This window comes from Microcaecilia unicolor, chromosome 8 (genome assembly GCF_901765095.1).
Source record: "Microcaecilia unicolor chromosome 8, aMicUni1.1, whole genome shotgun sequence".
Lineage (NCBI taxonomy): Eukaryota > Metazoa > Chordata > Amphibia > Gymnophiona > Siphonopidae > Microcaecilia > Microcaecilia unicolor.
In genome coordinates, this window is record NC_044038.1 from 131323180 (window position 1) to 131339607 (window position 16428).

General features: G+C 44.7%; 1 protein-coding gene across 1 annotated transcript in view; it reads right to left on the reverse strand.

Annotated features, from left to right (window-relative positions):
* The window catches only part of LOC115476820 (proton-coupled amino acid transporter 1-like), a 147265-nt gene that overhangs the window by 100239 nt on the left and 30598 nt on the right, over window positions 1–16428 (reverse strand). Inside the window, exons 3-4 of the mRNA XM_030213395.1 lie at window positions 9216–9304; window positions 1058–1153 (exon numbers count right to left, since the gene is read on the reverse strand). Of these exons, the coding sequence (XP_030069255.1) occupies window positions 1058–1153; window positions 9216–9304 (185 nt within the window). The remainder of the gene's footprint in view (window positions 1–1057; window positions 1154–9215; window positions 9305–16428) is intronic.

Here is a 16428-nt window from a genome sequence, read left to right on the forward strand (position 1 = left end):
CTTTTACGCTCTGTGCCCTGAGAAAGGCAGGGACAAATCAAACTCAGGTATACATATAAAGTATCACATACCATGTAAAATGAGTTTATCTTGTTGGGCAGACTTGATGGACCGTTCAGGTCTTTATCTGCCGTCATTTACTATGTTACTATAAGTCCTGACATAATAAATACTAACTGTGGATATGTAATTATTTAAGAGGTGTATTCTAGTGTCAATGTGTTTGGGACATTAGATCTGAATTTATATGATACTGGGTTCCCACACAAGTAATTTATGTTCTTGAGAATTGGTTGATTATGAAGAAGCAGGTTTGATCATATTTCTCCCCAATTGAAGGAATTGCTTTGATTGCCCATTGAGTGACGTATTTGAGTTTAGAATGTTGATACTGGTGTTTCGGGTGTTGTATGATGATGCTCCTTTTGAATTGAAGCAAAGACTACAGCTATATCATCTTGGTTGGCAGTTATGTTCTCAAAATCAGATTTTGTTGGATGTTCCCTCTGCACATGAGGTTCGGTTGCAGACGAGTCGGGTTAGAGTTTTTTTCAGTTGTTGGTCCACGATTGTGGAATGCTCTTCCGAATGCATTGAAGCAACTGTAGTCTTATAGATTGTTCAGAAAACAGTTGAAGGTTTTTTTTACTTTGTTAAGGCTTTTGGTGGATCTTGAGTGGGTGGGGTTGGGAAGGAAACTGTTTGGTATTATTATGTGTAGGGGGGGTTACTATTATTATTATGTGTGTTTACCCCGCTTGGAAGGTTGGATGGGTGGGCTATAAATATTGTTAAATAAATAAATAAGGACTGGGTTGAGAAGCATTTCCCTAAGGTAAGACAGGCTGGCTAGGGCAGTAGGAGCTAAAATTTCATAGTCTGTTTTTTACATTTCATTGTTTCTTCTCTCAGAAATCACAAAGGCAGTGACTAATTTAATATCCACATTTATATAGTGCAGAAGTTGTATACATTTTATTATTATACAATATTATTTTAAAGAAAAGCATGAAGCTCTTCCAACCTCCAGAACAAAGCATGAAATACAATTCTGTACCTCGCCCAAACTGAGTGTGTCCGGAGCCATGCACTAGGTGTGCCCTCCATCGCAGATGCCACTGTACATCCATAATCCAGTAAAAGGCACTGCTTCCTAAAGGGGGGAAATCGTTTATTAACTCCTCATCTCTCCTCAAACAGCATTCTATGGTTTTTCAGCTAAAATTATACCCCCAAAGCATACAAACAATAAATCAGCCTTACAAAGAAAGATGCCATTAAGGTCACCATTAGAGACCATGAATGTTTATGAAAGGACGGGCAATTCCATTACACAAAATTCTCATACATATCGGTGTGGCTGGCATCTCATTTGGCATATTAAACACCAGCAGTCATTCTGCAAGCTTTCACTGGACAGCAGCAGACAATTCTAAAACTATACAGGAATTGCCCTACAAAAAGTTGATATTAATCTTTATCCAAATGAACACAAGTATCACCTTTCTTAGGGGGTCCTTTTACTAGGCCCTACTGCATGCTTATCACAGCTTGAAAGAACCACAGGACATGCTCAGGCATCTTGCATTAAGGGGTCCTTGTACTAAGCGGTGGTAAGTTCAATGCAGGCTTACTGTGTGCCAATTTGGAGCTACCACCGGGCACCACCATTAGTTGCAGCCATAGTGTACGCCATTGGGTAAGATTTTTTTAGCGTGGCACTAACCTGGTGGTAATCAGGCAGCACTACATGCTACCTGGTTATTGCTGGGTTAGCATGTGAGCCTTTACTGCCACCTCAATGGGTGGCAGTAAGTGCTTCCCCCCTACCCCCACCCTGCATGGCCATGCAGTAAGAGCAATCTTACCACATGGCCATGTTTTTTTTGCAGCCTTTTTGCCCACTGAGGTAAAAAGGGCTACAGTGCACGGCAAACATGGCCCCTGCCACTAGCACAGTCCTTTTTATCGCAGGTTAGTAAAAGGGCCCCTAAGTTTCTAATCTGCATGTGCTAAAATTGTTTTTTTATTTTTCTGTGGAGAGGGCTTGTCAGGGGGGGGCGAAGAGTGGGTGTCTCCATCCTAATCAGTTAGCGCAACTACATTTCCACGTACTAACTGATTAGCACAAGAATAGTGTGTGAACCCTTATTGCCTAGATAGGATTTTAGTGCTGGGGAGCAGCTGGCTGTGTTGGTACATGTGGGTACCAATAAGTACATAAGTATTGCCATACTGGGAAAGACCAAAGGCCTAACAAGCCCAGTATCCTGTTTCCAACAGTGGCCAATCCAGGTCACAATATACCTGGCAAGATCCCAAAAAAGTACAAAACATTTTATACTGCTTATCCCAGAAATAGTGGATTTCCCCCAAGTCCATTCAATAACGGTCTATGGACTTTTCCTTTAGGAAGCCGTCCAAACCTTTTTTAAACTCCGCTCAGCTAACTGCCTTTACCACATTCTCTGGCAACGAATTCCAGAGTTTAATTACACGATGAGTGAAGAAAAAGTTTCTCACATTCATTTTAAATTTACTACATTGTAGCTTCATCGCATGACCCCTAGTCCTAGTATTTTTGGAAAGCGTAAACAGACGCTTCACATCTACCCATTCAACTCCACTCATTATTTTATAGACCTCTATCATATCTCCCCTCAGCCGCCTTTTCTCCAAGCTGAAGAGCCCTAGCCGCTTTAGCCTTTCCTCATAGGGAAGTCGTCCCATCCCCTTTATCATTTTCGTCGTCCTTCTCTGCACCTTTTCTAATTCCACTATCTTTTTTGAGATGCGGCGACCAGAATTGAACACAATATTCGAGGTGCGGTCGCACCATGAAGCGATACAAAGACATTATAACATCCTCATTTTTGTTTTCCATTCCTTTCCTAATAATACCTAACATTCTATTTGCTTTCTTAGCCGCAGCAGAAGGTTTCAACGTATCATCAACAACGACCCCTAGATCCCTTTCTTGGTCCTTGACTCCTAACGTGGAACCTTGCATGACTTAACTATAATTCAGGTTCCAATTTGCACTTGTTCACATTAAACATCATCTGCCATTTAGACGTCCAGTCTCCCAGTCTCCTAAGGTTCTCTTGTAATTTTTCACAATCCTCCCGCGATTTAACGACTTTGAATAACTTTGTGTCATCAGCAAATTTAATTACCTCACTAGTTACTCCCATCTCTAGGTCATTTATAAATATGTTAAAAAGCAGCGGTCCCAGCACAGACCCCTGTCATTCCTCTTGTCACAAACAGCAGAAGATTATTCACTCACCGCACAACTCGAGATGCAATTCACTTGGAGCAAATGCGCATTCATAGTTTGCCTGCACCCTTTCCTGCAAGGTCTAGAAACCTTATAAATATAGATATCTTGCGTGACACGATGAAGGCTGATCAGTTCCATCAATTTCACGTGGGATACATAAATGCCAGATCCATAGTGAACAAGCCTGAACTTATATCAGATTGGATCTTATCTGAGGACCTTGATCTCCTCATCATTTCAGAAACATGGATCCTAGTGCCTAAAGACCCGATATCATTTTGTAATTTTCGGCCAGTAGCATCTATCCCATTACTCATTAAAACCATGGAAAATATGGTCAATATTCAGCTAACTAACTACATGAAGAACTTCAATATTCTACATTGCTTTCAATTGGGGTTCCGTCCACAGTACAGTACAGAAACAGTCCTGGTTACCCTCTTGTCAAATTTTAAAAGAGAAATGTCTGTTGGGAAAAAATATATTATTACTCCAATTTGACATTTCCAGCGCGTTCGACATGGTGGATTATGAGCTTTTAATCTACCTGCTAAACACATTTGGAATAAGTGGAGACGTGCTAAATTGGATCAAGGATTTCCTATCCTCTCGTACATACCAAGTAAAAGCTAATTCCATCATTTGCGCACCTTGGAAAGCCTATTGTGGGGAACCTCAAGGTTCAGCCCTATCTCCGTCCTTTTTCAATGTTATGCTGATTCCACTAGCTAAAGCTCTGTCAAAGCACGGTCTTAACCCATTCATTTATGCGGACGATGTGACCATCTACATCCCTTTCAAGTCAACTCTAGCCGAAATATCAGAAAAGACAGACACAAGTTTTTCTATCATGGATTCCTGGGCAAAGGCGTTTTTGTTTAAACTTAATCAAGACAAAACACAATGTCTCATCCTTTCATCACAGTGCAATAAAGTAGTCCAAAATACACTCATCATTAAAGACTTCAAACTTTCGATCTCAAATAGCCTGAGAATCCTTGGAGTAGAGATGGATACCCACTTACAACTGGACAATCAAGTGAAATTCATCACAAAAAGAATGTTCCACGCAATGTGGAGGCTGAAGCATATCAGACATTTTATAACGAGAGAGCTATTCCGTACCCTCGTTCATTGGCTGGTCCAATCCCATACAGACTACTGTAGCAGGATCTATGCTGGTTGCCGGGCCTATATTCTGAAAAGGCTTCAGACAGCTCAATACACAGCTGCGAGGCTAATACTGGGCAAATCGCGCTTTGATCACGCTGCGTTTTCAACTTCATTGGCTTCCTGTAAAAGACCGTATTACATTTAAAATCTGCTCACTAACACACAAGATAATATATGGAGAAGCCCCTGAATACATGCTCAATCTAATCGATCTACCATCTAGGAATGCCCTAATATCTGCAAGGTCTTACCTCAATCTACATTGTCCCAACTGCAGGAATGTTAAATGCAAGACCCTTTTTGCTTCGTCCTTCCCCTACATCAGTCCTAAATCCTGGAATATACTGCCAAAACAACTAAAAGAGCTAGTCGACCACCACCTGTTCAAGAAGTCCTTAAAAACATTCTTATTTGACAAGGCTTATTCCATTGGGAACTCCACTGTTTAACCTCTCTCTCTTGTTGACTGTACAGGATTTTGCCGGTTGCTTCGCCCCTGACATTCTCCCCGTGTAATCCCATGTTCTTTCCCCTCCTGTCTCATTCCGTATCTGTGCCTTCTATGTATTGTATTGTATCCTCTTGAATTAATGTAAGCCACATTGCGCCTGCTCTTGTGGGAAAATGTGGGTTAAAAATGCACCAAATAAATAAAAAAATGCTATGCTATATAATTCTCATATTCCGCTATGTTCTCATTAGATTCTAAGCAGATTACATCAACAAGAGGTCCTTCATTTCAAGAAAATTATATCACATCTTAATCATCTAGCTAGAAAACATTAAGAGCCCTGTTTACTAAGGTGTGCTAGTGTTTTTAGCGCATGCTAAATGCTAGAGTCCCCCATATGTTCCTACGGGCAAGTTAGCGTTTAGCACGTGCTAATCAGTGCACGCTAAAAATGCTAGCGCACCCTTAGTGCAGCTTAGTAAACAAGGCCCTAAGTCTTCTCAATAAACAAATAAGTCTTTAGATCATTTCTAAAATAATATATATATGAATTTCCCTTATGTCCAGTAGTAGCTTATTCCAAATGGCTATTTAACTAAACAAAAGGGATTTCTGAAAATTGCCAATGCCATGGAAGTAATTCTCTAAGGGGTCACCTAGTTTTTGGCAGCAAGTGTGCATATAAATGATCTTATACATGTATAAGTGGAACCTTACAGACATAACTACTACTACTTAACATTTCTAAAGCGCTACTAGGGTTACGCAGCGCTGTACAATTTAACATGGAAAGACAGTCCCTGCTCGAAGAGCTTACAATCTAAAAGACAAATGTACAGTTAATCTGATAGGTCAGACAGATAGGGGCAATCTATATGTTCGAAAGGTTAGGTTCCGAATGCAGCATTGAAGAGGTGAGCTTTAAGCAAGGATTTGAAGATGGGTAGGGAGGGGGCTTGGCGTAGGGATTCAGGAAGATTGTTCCAGGCATAGGGTGAGGCAAGGCAAAATGAGCGGAGCCTGGAGTTGGCAATGGTGGAGAAGAGTACTGAGAGGAGGGATTTGTCATGTGAGCGGAGGTTACGGGCAGGAACGTAGGGGGAGATGAGGGTAGAGAGGTAGTGAGGAGCAGCAGAGTGAGTGCATTTGTAAGTAAGGAGGAGAAGCTTGAATTGGATGCGGTATCTGATCGGAAGCCAGTGAAGCGACTTGAGGAGAGGGGTAATATGAGTATATCGGTTCTGGCGGAATATAAGACGTGCGGCAGAGTTCTGAATGGATTGAAGGGGGGATAGATGGCTGAGTGGGAGGCCAGTGAGGGGCAAGTTGCAGTAGTCGAGGCGAGAGGTAATGAGAGCGTGGACGAGAGTTCGGGTGGTGTGCTCAGTGAGGAAAGGGCGAATTTTGTTGATGTTGAAAAGGAAGAAGCGACAGGTTTTGGCAGTCTGCTGGATATGCGCAGAGAAGGAGAGGGAGGAGTCGAAGATGACCCCGAGGTTGCGGCCAGATGAGACGGGGAGGATGAGGGTGCCATCAACTGAGATAGAGAGTGGGGGAAGAGGAGAAGTGGGCTTAGGTGGAAAGACGAGGAGCTCGGTCTTGGACATGTTCAGCTTCAGGTGGCGGTTGGACATCCAGGCAGCAATGTCGGATAGGCAGGCCGATACCTTGGCCTGGGTCTCTATGGTGATGTCTGGTGTGGAGAGATAGAGCTGGGTGTCATCAGCGTAAAGATGATACTGGAAGTCATGAGATGAGATCAGTGAGCCTAGGGAAGAGGTGTAGATAGAGAAGAAAAGGGGTCCAAGAACAGATCCCTGGGGAACTCCAACAGATAGCGGGATGGGAGTGGAGGAAGATCCATGAGAGTGCACCCTGAATGTGCGGTGGAAGAGATAGGAGGAGAACCAGGAGAGGACAGAGCCCTGGAACCCAAATGAGGCCAGTGTGGCGAGAAGTAAATCGTGATTGACAGTGTCAAAAGTGGCAGAAAGATCGAGGAGGATGAGGATGGAGTAGTGGCCTCTGGATTTGGCCAGGAGCAGGTCATTGCAGACTTTAGAGAGTGCTGTTTCTGTCGAGTGGAGAGAGCGGAAACCGGACTGGAGTGGGTCGAGGATGGCATGAGAGGAGAGAAAATCAAGACAGCGGCTGTGAACGGCGCGCTCAAGTATTTTGGAGAGGAAGGGTAGGAGAGAGATGGGGCGATAGTTGGAGGGGCAGGTAGGGTCAAGTGATGGTTTTTTGAGGAGAGGTGTGACTACGGCGTGCTTGAAGGTGTCAGGGACAGTTGCGGTGGAGAGAGAGAGGTTAAGGATGCGACAGATGGAGGGGTTGACAGTATGGGCGATGGTGTTAAGTAAGTTGGTGGGGATGGGATCAGAGGAACAGGTGGTGCATTTCGAGGAGGAAAGAAGGCGGGAGGTTTCATCCTCGGTGATCTCAGGAAAGGAGGAGAAGGAGGAGGCCTAGGTTGGTTGGTTGAGGGAGAGGGTTAATGGGTGAAGAGGGGGGTGGGGGGTGATGGCTTGGTAGTGAACTCAAGGTTGATCTTTTGCACTTTGTCGTGGAAGTAATCAGCCAGTGATTGAGGAGAGAGTGAGGGGGGAGTGGGAGCGGGGGGCACCTTGAGGAGAGAGTTAAGGGTGGCGAAGAGACGACGAGGGTTGGAGCTGAGAGATTTGGTCAATTGGGTGTAATAGTCCTGTTTTGCAAGGAATAGGGAGGAGTGGAAGGAGGATAGCATGGATTTATAGTGAAGGAAGTCTGAATGAGTACGAGATTTCCTCCAGAGGTGTTCGGCAGATCTTGCGCAGGAGCGAAGGTAACGGATGCAAGGGGTCAGCCAAGGCTGGGGATCAGTACGCATTGTGGGGCGGGAGGTGGATGGTGTGAGGGTGTCTAGAGCAGAGGAGAGAGCGGCATTGTAAGCGGAGACCGCTTTGTCGACAGCCTTGGAGGACATGATGGATGGGAGGAGATTAGAGATACTAGCGGATAAGGTGAGGGGGTCAATGGCCTGGAGATTCCTGGAGGTGGTGGTTAAGGTTGGGCGGGGCAGAGGGGGGGTGAAGAAGTGTGAATGTGATCAGGTGGTGATCGGAGAGAGGAAGAGCTGAAGCTTGGAAATTGGAGGGTGAGCCGGATGAGGAAAGGACGAGGTCAAGACAATGGCCGTCATGGTGAGTAGGGGTGGTAGAGCACAGCTGGAGGTTGAAGGAGGAAGTTAGGGTGAGGAACTTAGAAGCGTGAGGGTCGGATGGGTCATCAGCATGTATATTAAAGTCTCCGAGAATGAGAGACAGAGAAGAGGGTTCAAGAAAAACAGAGAGCCAGGCATCGAAGTCGGTAAGGAAGGAAGAGAAGGATTTATCAGGGGGGCGGTAGATGACTGCCACTCTGAGTGGTAGCGGGTTGAATAGCCGGATGGAGTGGGCTTCAAAGGATGAGAAGCAGTGAGACTGCAGTAGGAGGAGGGGTTGGAAACATAAAAGACCCCTTATAGAATACCAACTAGCAGAAACATACATGCCATGGTTTGATCAAGTATTCTTTGTCAGGGCAAGGAAAGAAAAGTTAGGAGCTTAGCTATAAACTCCTAAACCTGGGCAAATGAACGGTAATTCTAAATTTAGTAGAATTTTTGGCTGAAAATCTAGATTTCTAAATTTAGATAAAAATTATGGATGAATTTATGCTCCTTAGGTTTCTAAATTTAGAGGCTCAGGGCCCTTTTTTCTAAGCTTTGTTAAAAAGTGACCTGTGGTAGTTTGGACATGTGAAATTTGCACATGCTGGGCCAATTTTTACCGCGGCTGGGAAAAAAGGCTTTTTTTATGGGGCAGTAAATAGCCGTGTGCTAAAATTAAAAGTAATGTGCGCTATTTACTGTCTGAGCCCTTACTGCCACCCATTAACCTAGCAGTAAGGGCTCACATACTAACCAAGTGGTAATCATGCAGCGCATGCCAGTGTGGCCATGCTCCAATTACTGCTGGGAAAACCCTACCTGGGAAACAGCGCATGCCAACTTCGAAATTACTACTACTATAAATCACTTCTATAGCGCTACCAGTCATACGCAGCGCTTACAATTACCACTGGGTGCCCGCACTACCCCAGTGGTAGTGTTGATTTGGCTCGTGCTACCTGCACATTAGCCCTACCTCTGCTTAGTAAAAGGGCCCCTCAGTTATTTACCAGTTTTTGCCCAGAATAACGAAATGAAATAAAAGTTGGGTTCAGAGTTCACTATTATTTCTAGGTGGCACAGAAACATGAATATCAGAATAGCTGAGTTTTTCTTACCTTCGACACAGGTGGCGAGCACATCTTACCAACAGGTCCATGCAGTGAACTGAAATAGCACATATCACTATCAGACTGAGAGGACCCAGCTAGAGAAGGGAAGAGAGACAGCAACATGTTCAGTAAGTTCAACAAAGAAACGTAATACTGTATAGGGCCCGTTATTCACCTAGCAGTGATCAGCATTTTGCTGACTGCTGCCGGTGTTATACCTGGAAACTCAAGGCCGGGCCATGTCTGGGCTCCGGCATTTAATTTCTGGATATACAGAGCCAGCGAAAACATACCAGTTAAGTACGATATTTGGTTAGGACTGTGTTTTATGCGGTCCTGTTTATACAGTTATCTTAGCTGGTTAAGAGGGTCTTTCACAAAGCATTGGTAAGCCCAATGTGGACTTACTGAACGCTAAATCATGACTACCACTGACCCAACGCGGCCACCAGTGGTAGTTCGCCCCGAGCGTGCGCCATATCTGGGGAAAAAGAAAACCCCTGGAAATGGCTTGCACGGCGGTAACCTGGTGGTAATCGGTTACCGCCAGGTTACTGCAGAAGCCCTTATTGCCACATCAGTGGGTGGCAGTAAGGGCTCCCCGCCACATGGCCACGTGGTAAGAGGTTTTTTTTAACTCAGCGTGTAATTAAACTCTGGAATTCATTGCCAGAGAATGTGGTAAAGGCGGTTAGTTTAGCAGAGTTTAAAAAAAGGTATGGATGGCTTCCTAAAGGAAAAGTCCACAGACCATTATTAAATGGACTTGGGGAAAATTCACTATTTCTGGGATAAGCAGTATAAAATGTTTTGTACTTTTTGGGGATCTTGCTGGGTATTTGTGACCTGGATTGGCCACTGTTGGAAACAGGATGCTGGTCTTGATGAACCTTTGGTCTTTCCCAGTATGGCAATACTTATGTACTTATGTAATCCTTCAGAAAATGGATGAAGGATGAGACTGAAAATCCTTCCAAAAATTGAAGAAGGATCAGACTGAAAATAATAAGAAATAGCATAAGGGATGGTAAGTGAAATGCAAACCACTGATAAGAAAGGGAAAGAGGGTCTTTGAAAAAAAGATTGCGTTGGAAGCAAAAATACATAGTAAAAGCTTAGATATATTAAAAGCAAGAATTCAGCAAAAGAATCAGTTGGACCGTTAGATGACCGAGGGATAAAAGGGACATTCAGGGAAGAAAAAGCCATAGTGGAGAGATTAAATTAATTCTTTGCTTCGGTCTTCACCGAGGAAGATTTGGGAAGGATACCAGTGCTAGAAATGGTATTCAAAGTTGACGAGTCAGAGAAACTGAATGAAATCTCTATAAACCTGGAAGATGTAATGGCGCAATTTGACAAATTGAAGAATAGCAAATTGCCTGGACCGGATGGTATTCATCCCAGAGTAATGATAGAATTGAAAAATGAACTTGCAGAACTATTGTTAGTAATATGTAATTTATCTTTAAAATCAAGCAGGGTACCGGAAGACTGGAGAATGGCCAATGTAATGCAGAATTTTAAAAAAGGTTCCAGAAGTGATTCGGGAAATTATAGACCACAATGAAGCTTCAAAGTAGTACATTTAAAACTAGTCTGAGAAAATATTTCTTCACTCAATGTGTAATTAAACTCTGGAATTCATTGCCTCAAATCTTCAGGTACTATGGATGATTTTAACAACAGGTTACAGATCACTAACATCAGATTAGCAATTTCATGTTTGAGTTCTTTCTGTACCCTGGTGTGTATACCATCTGGTCTGGGTGATTTATCACTCTTTAACCTGTCAATTTGGCTCAGCATCTCTTCCAAGTTCACCAAAATTTCTTCCAGTTCTTCCAAATCATCACCCTTGAAAACCATTTCCGGTACAGGTAAATCTCTTAAATCTTCTTCTATAAAGACCAAAGCAAATAATTCATTCAGTCTCTCCACTATGGGCCTTGTGCTCTCTGAGTGCCCCTTTTGCCATTTCATGATCTAACAGTCCCATGGATTCCTTCACAGGCTTTCTGCCTCTGATGTATCTATGAGTTTTTGTCTCCAAAGCAAGTTTTTCTTCATATTCTCTCTTAGCCTTCTTTATTAATGCTTTGCATTGTTCTTTTGACTCAGCCTCTTTCACTTCACCTTTTAACCACACTGGCTGTCGTTTGCTCTTCTTTTCACCTTTGTTAATATGTGGAATTCATCTGGTCTGGGCTTCCTCGATTGTATTTTTAAATAAGGTCCATGCCTGATTTAAAGTCCTAACCTTTGCAGCCGATCCTTTTAGCTTCTTTTAACCATTTTTCTCATCCTATATTATTTATTTATTTATTTATTTATTTTATTTATTGCATTTGTATCCCACGTTTTCCCACCTCTTTGCAGGCTCAATGTGGCTTACAATACATTCTTGGATAGTGGAAATGAGAAGAGAGTAGACATTTGGTGTTACAGAAGGATTTGGGTTGTATGGTAATAGAATACATAATAGTGAAAACAGAAGGCATTAATTTACATTCAGGATATATATATATATATATATGTGTGTATCTCGTACATATATATAATCTATATAATAAAAAGCACCTCCAACGTTCTGAAGCTGACTCAGTGGCACTGAAACCTCGAAGCATTCGTGCTCTCTGTAACTCCATCTCCTGAAATAACGTCACACACTTCCAGGTGCGTCACCAGCAGCAGCGCCCAATCACACATCCAACAGACTAAAAAAACAGCCAAACCCGCGTGCCCGAACTTCAATCAACAAAAGACAACCGGCGTCAACACTGCTGGTAACGCCGGGTTACCCCCCTCAGCCACACACGCGACAACACCCCCTTCCCCCTGGGGTTCTCTCCCTCGCCCATCCCGAGTCGCCACTGGACACTGTCACCCACCCACAGCCCCCCTCACCCACCCTCCTCCCCAAAGCACACTCCCGCCTACCTCCCTCTCCTCTCCGACTTCGGACTACCATCCTCCCCGACCGACTCCCTCCCGAGTCGCCGTTAACCCCCCCACACTCTCCCCCCCCCCCATCAAGAATCACCTCTGGACGTAGAGGACCCCACCCTCTCCCCACGAGTTCCAGGGTCATCGTCCCTCCGTTCATCGCTCCATCCATTCAAGTTCCAGGCACTCTCCCACCGAATAAAAAAACACATCTTCACTTACATCGTCGGTGTTATGGCGGCCGTCAGCAGCTGAACAAACCGTGCAGGCTCGGTCCTTCTCTCTCTCTCTCAGCTCTGGTCACGCCCTTGCGGAAACAGGACATGAGAGAGAAAAGGGCCAAGTCTGCCCGCTTTGGTCCGCTGCTGCCGGCCGCTGTAACTCCCCTCCCCCTCAACCACACATGCTGACCCCCTCCATGCCCTCTCAGTTCACCACCACCCTCAAAGCCACCCACCACTTCCTCCAACTTTGCCAGCAACGGACATCCCCCAACCACCCCCTCCAAAAAAAACCAAACCAATTAAAAAAAACACACACTACGGGCAAAACCCACTCCCCCACCCCAAAAAAACGCTGACCCCGTCCAAGCCCCCTGCCACAACCTCTCACTTCACCCCCACACCGCACCCCCCTCCCCGTCATTGTGACACACACACACAGTATCACAAAACCCACACACATCCACCACCAAACACCCAGTGCACCCAACCCTCTCTCACTTACACATACCCACACACAAAATCTCTCTGTGGGACACACACAGACACACTCTCTCACACACAAAAACTAGCACTGTGACACACATGATCTTTCACTCTCACACACAGACACACAATCACCACCCCCCTCCACCCCAAAACCACGCAAAAAAAAACTCTCACACACATACACTGATGTGGAACATGCAGAGATGCACACTCACTCTCTCTCTCTATATCTCACCCCTGCAACAATAACCACCCTCAAAGCCCCCCGCCACTTCCACCAACTTTGCCAGCACGAGACATCCCCCCAACTCCCCTCCCCCTCTTACACCAAAACCCTCTCAGTTCACCAACCACCCCCCTTTAATTGTGAGACACACACACAATATCACAAAAACAAAGACACTCGCCTCCACGCTCTCAGTCCACCCTACCCTCTCTCACTTACACACACACAGACACACAAACTCACTCTGTGATACACACACAAACACACTCACACACACAAAATACCTCTGTGACACTTTCATACTCACACACAGACACACAACCACCGCCCCCCCCCCCCCAAAAAAAACACCGCAAAAAACACTCACACACACATACACTGATGTGGAACAAGGAGACATGTACACTCACTCTCTCCCTCTCTCTCTATATCACCCCTGCAACAATAACCGCCCTCAAAGCCACCCCCCACATTCTCCCACTTTGCTAGCACTGGACATCCCCAAATCCCCCTCCCCCCCTTAAACCACAACCCTCTCAGTTCTCCACCCCGCCCCCCATTTCATTGTGAGACACACACACAATAACACAAAAACACAGACACTCGCCTCCAACCTCCCAGTACACTCCACCCTCTCTCACTTACACACACACACACAAACTCTCTCTGTTACACACACACAGATACACTCTCTCAAACACACAATATAGCTCTGTGACACACATGATCTTTCACTAACACACACAGACACACAACCACCGCTCCCCCCCCCCCCCCCACAAACCCCACAACAAAAAACCACACAAACACATACACTGATGCGGAACATGGATACATGCACACTCCAAACCACAACCCTCTCAGCTCACCACCTCCGCCCCCCCTTTCATTGTGAGACACACACACAATAACTCACCCCCAGCCTCCCAGTACACTCCACCCTCTCTCACTTGCACAGACACATTCTCTCACACACACAATATAGCTCTGTGACACACATGATCTTTCACTAACACACACAGACACACAGCCACCGCCCCCCCCTAAAAAAACCCCACAACAACAAAAAAAACCACATACACTGATGCGGAACATGGATAGATGAACACTCCAAACCAAAACCCTCACAGTTCACCACCCCCACCCCACCCCCCTTTCATTGTGAGACACACACACAATATCACAAAACCACAGACACTCGCCCCCAACCTCCCAGTACACCCCACCCTCTCTTACTTACACACACACACAAACTCTCTCTGTTACACACACACAGACACACTCTCTCACACACACAATATAGCTCTGTGACACACATGACCTTTCACTAACACAGACACGCAACCACCGCACTCCCCCCAACCCCCCCCCCCACAAAAAAACACTCACAAGCACATACACTGATGAGGAACATGGATAGATGCACAATCCATCTCTCTCTCTATATATCATCCCAGCAACAATAACCACCCTCAAAGCCACACAACACTTCATCCCACTTTGCCAGCACGGGACATCCCCCAACCCCCCCCCCCCCCAAAAAAAAAACCCCCCAAAAAATAAATATTACAAATTTAAACAGCAATTATTAGGTTATGAATAAAACTGTGCCACAAACTACTTTGTCACTCCCTTTTACTAAATCCTACAAATACAATAACATAACAACCAACACAACAAAAAAACAAATAAAAAAAAAGTAATAATACTACACACAACACAAAATGTAAATTAATCATTACCATGACAACACAATTATCCTAAATATCCCTTTCAAAATATTAATTGCAGAAGCAAATACCTTACTAGCGCCCGTTTCATTGGTCTCAGAAACGGGCCTTTTTTTAACTAGTTTTGTCATAGTTGTCCTTTCAAAAATTAAATGCTGCTACAATAAATTTCCTTAGTTTACTTCACTGCAGATATCAGCTCAAATTTGAACATTCTATGATCACTGTTTCCCAGCAGATACAACAGCATTACCTCTCGTACTATGCCTTGCATTCCACCAAGGACTAGCTCTAAAATAGATCCCCTTCTTGTCAGTTTCTTTGACTTGTAGCTCATCTGCCTATCCATGCAGCCTAGTCTGGGGTGACTCTCAAGTACTCCCCAATCCACCCAGGGCCTGCTCCAGGTGCCTAGCGCTTCCATCAGCTGCTTTCCAAGTACTGTAGGGGACTTGCAGCCCAACTGCATATCCTCACAGCCTAGTCCGGAGTGACTCCCAGGGCCTCCGCTCATCTTTTCTATACTGTTTGTATTTTCTCTCTGCTATTTCTTATGGCTCCAGTACAGTTTCCATTCCCAATCTCTTTCTCCATCTGAAGCCACTGTATACTGTAGGAACACATTGTCCACCTTACGCTTTCATCATCTCACCATCCCTTTTGTTGTCTCCCTTCTTCTCAGCTCTCAACCTTCAACATTTCTTCCTTTCATTCAACCATCTCCATTCTGTCTGAGTACATCTCATCTTTATTACTGTTGTCATGCCTCTCCTACTCTTTTCTGTACTCTCTCGTGCCTTCTCCTGCTCTCCGCTGGCGATATCAATCTCATTCCTGGTCCTCTACATCAGCTCTCATCCTATTCGTGCAGGTCACACAGTGATGTCTCCAATCTAATTTCTGTTTCTCTCCCCTCCCCTTCTTCTCTGCCTTTCTTATGTGCTCTGTGGAATGCCTACTCAGTCTGCAACAAACTTTCCTACATCCACGACCTCTTTATCTCTCTTACTCTCCATCTGCTTGCCGTGAGACTTGGCTTTGCCCTGAAGACTATGCTTCAGCTGCAGCCTTGTGACATGGAGGTTACCTTTTCTCCTATGCTCCTTGCCTGGTTGGCCGCAGAGGTGGTGTTGGGCTACTACTCTCACCCTCTTGTAGATTTCAACCTTTTCTTCCACCTTTGTCTCACTGCTTTTCTTCTTCGAAGCCCACTCCATTCATCTAGTCACTCTTCTACCTCTCTGAGTAGCAGTCATTTATCGATCCCCTGATATGTCCCTTTCTTCCTTTCTCACTGACTTGAACTCCTGTCTTTCCTTCTTTCTTGAACCTTCATCTCCTTCTCTCATTCTTGGGGATTTTAACATTCATGCTAATGATCCCTCTGACTCTTATGCTTTTCAGTTTCTCATTTTAACATCCTCTTTCAATCTTCAACTGTGCTCCACTACCCCTGCTCACCAGATTGGCCACTGTCTTGATCTTATCTTTTTCTCCAACTGCTCACTCTCCAGTTTCTGTGCCTCAGCTCTTCCCCTCTCTGACCATCATCTGATAACTTTCACACTTAATCACCCTCTCTCCCAGTCCCATCCAATCTCCACCAA